The sequence below is a fragment of the Protobothrops mucrosquamatus genome, unplaced genomic scaffold (assembly GCF_001527695.2).
Source record: "Protobothrops mucrosquamatus isolate PMUCROS unplaced genomic scaffold, P.Mucros_1.0 scaffold3197, whole genome shotgun sequence".
Taxonomy (NCBI): domain Eukaryota; kingdom Metazoa; phylum Chordata; class Lepidosauria; order Squamata; family Viperidae; genus Protobothrops; species Protobothrops mucrosquamatus.
In genome coordinates, this window is record NW_015389195.1 from 80,811 (window position 1) to 82,230 (window position 1,420).

At 37.5% G+C, this 1,420-nt stretch overlaps 1 protein-coding gene across 1 annotated transcript in view; it reads left to right on the top strand.

Moving 5' to 3' along the window:
* The window catches only part of LOC107297231 (extracellular calcium-sensing receptor-like), a 5,231-nt gene extending 4,088 nt beyond the window's left edge, over window positions 1–1,143 (top strand). The window contains exon 4 of the mRNA XM_015826590.1: window positions 245–1,143. Within this exon, the coding sequence (XP_015682076.1) occupies window positions 245–1,143 (899 nt within the window). The remainder of the gene's footprint in view (window positions 1–244) is intronic.
* The last annotated feature ends 277 nt before the right edge of the window (window positions 1,144–1,420 follow it).

Here is a 1,420-nt window from a genome sequence, read left to right on the forward strand (position 1 = left end):
CATGAACACATCATTGGAATATATGCAGATTGTCTATATTGTAGTAAATTTGAAAATGTTAGAAGATTTGAAAATCTTCTTGAAAATTAGAAAGACTGCATTTCAAAGAATAATTGCCTTTCCCATTGTTCTTTATTTTATACCAATCTTAAATGATACAATTGAAGTAAAGCTGTATTTACATAGAAATAAAATTCAAAAATAGGGAATGCATAGATGACAAATTCCTTGACTTTTTTTCCAGATATGGATGACTGTTTTGAATGTTCAGAAGATCACTATCCAAATAAAGAGAAGAAAGAATGCATTGTGAAACCGGTGGTCTTTCTAACTATTGAAGAAACCCTAGGCATTGGTTTAGCTTCAACTGCTCTTTCTCTCTTCTTCCTCACAATGTGGGTACTTAGGACTTTTATTAAACACAGAGATACTGCCATTGTCAAAGCCAACAACCGGTCCCTCACGTACACCCTGCTTGTCTCTCTTCTGCTCTGTTTTCTATCCTCTTTGTTTTTTCTCAGCCATCCTGGCCAAGTGACCTGCCTCCTCCGACAATCAGCTTTTGGAATCACCTTCTCAGTGGCCATTTCTACTGTACTGGCCAAAACTATCACAGTGGTTGTGGCTTTCATGGCCACTAAACCAGGATCTCAGATGAGAAGATGGGTGGGGAAAAGATTGGCCTTTTCTACTGTCTTTTCCTGCTCTCTCTTTCAAGTATGTATTTGTATGCTTTGGTTGTCGATATCACCCCCATTTCCTGAGTTAGACATGCACTCAGAGTCCCAAGAAATGATTTTACAATGCAATGAGGGGTCAGCTTTCTTCTTCTACTGTGTCTTGGGCTACATGGGTATCTTGGCTATTGCCAGCTTTATTGTGGCTTTTCTTGCCCGTAAATTACCTGACAGTTTTAATGAAGCCAAGTTCATCACCTTCAGCATGTTGGCCTTTTGCAGTGTGTGGATCTCCTTCTTTCCAGCCTATCTGACTACAAAAGGAAAAGCCATGGTAGCTGTGGAGGTCTTCTCCATCTTGTCCTCCAGCGCTGCATTACTGGGATGCATATTTTTGCCAAAATGCTACATCATAGTTTTCAGGCCTCAGCTAAATCTCAGGGAGCAACTCACAAAGAGAAATTAGTACATCATGTGGTTTTTCTGGCTCAGAGAAATTTCTGAAAAAAGGAATAGAAAGAGTACTCTCTATAGGAAACATATATAAAGTTATAATAATACCGTAGTTTTAAGAACATATATTTAACACAGTATCATAATATATCAGTTTTGGATTTTTTAGGGTTCTTTCAAATATAAAATTTATTGAATTGGTGAATCCTCTATATTCTATTTTTAAAAAGGCTTTCTTGCTGGGTCATAACCATTCACTCTCTATCCATAAATCTATTTCCACTCAATCA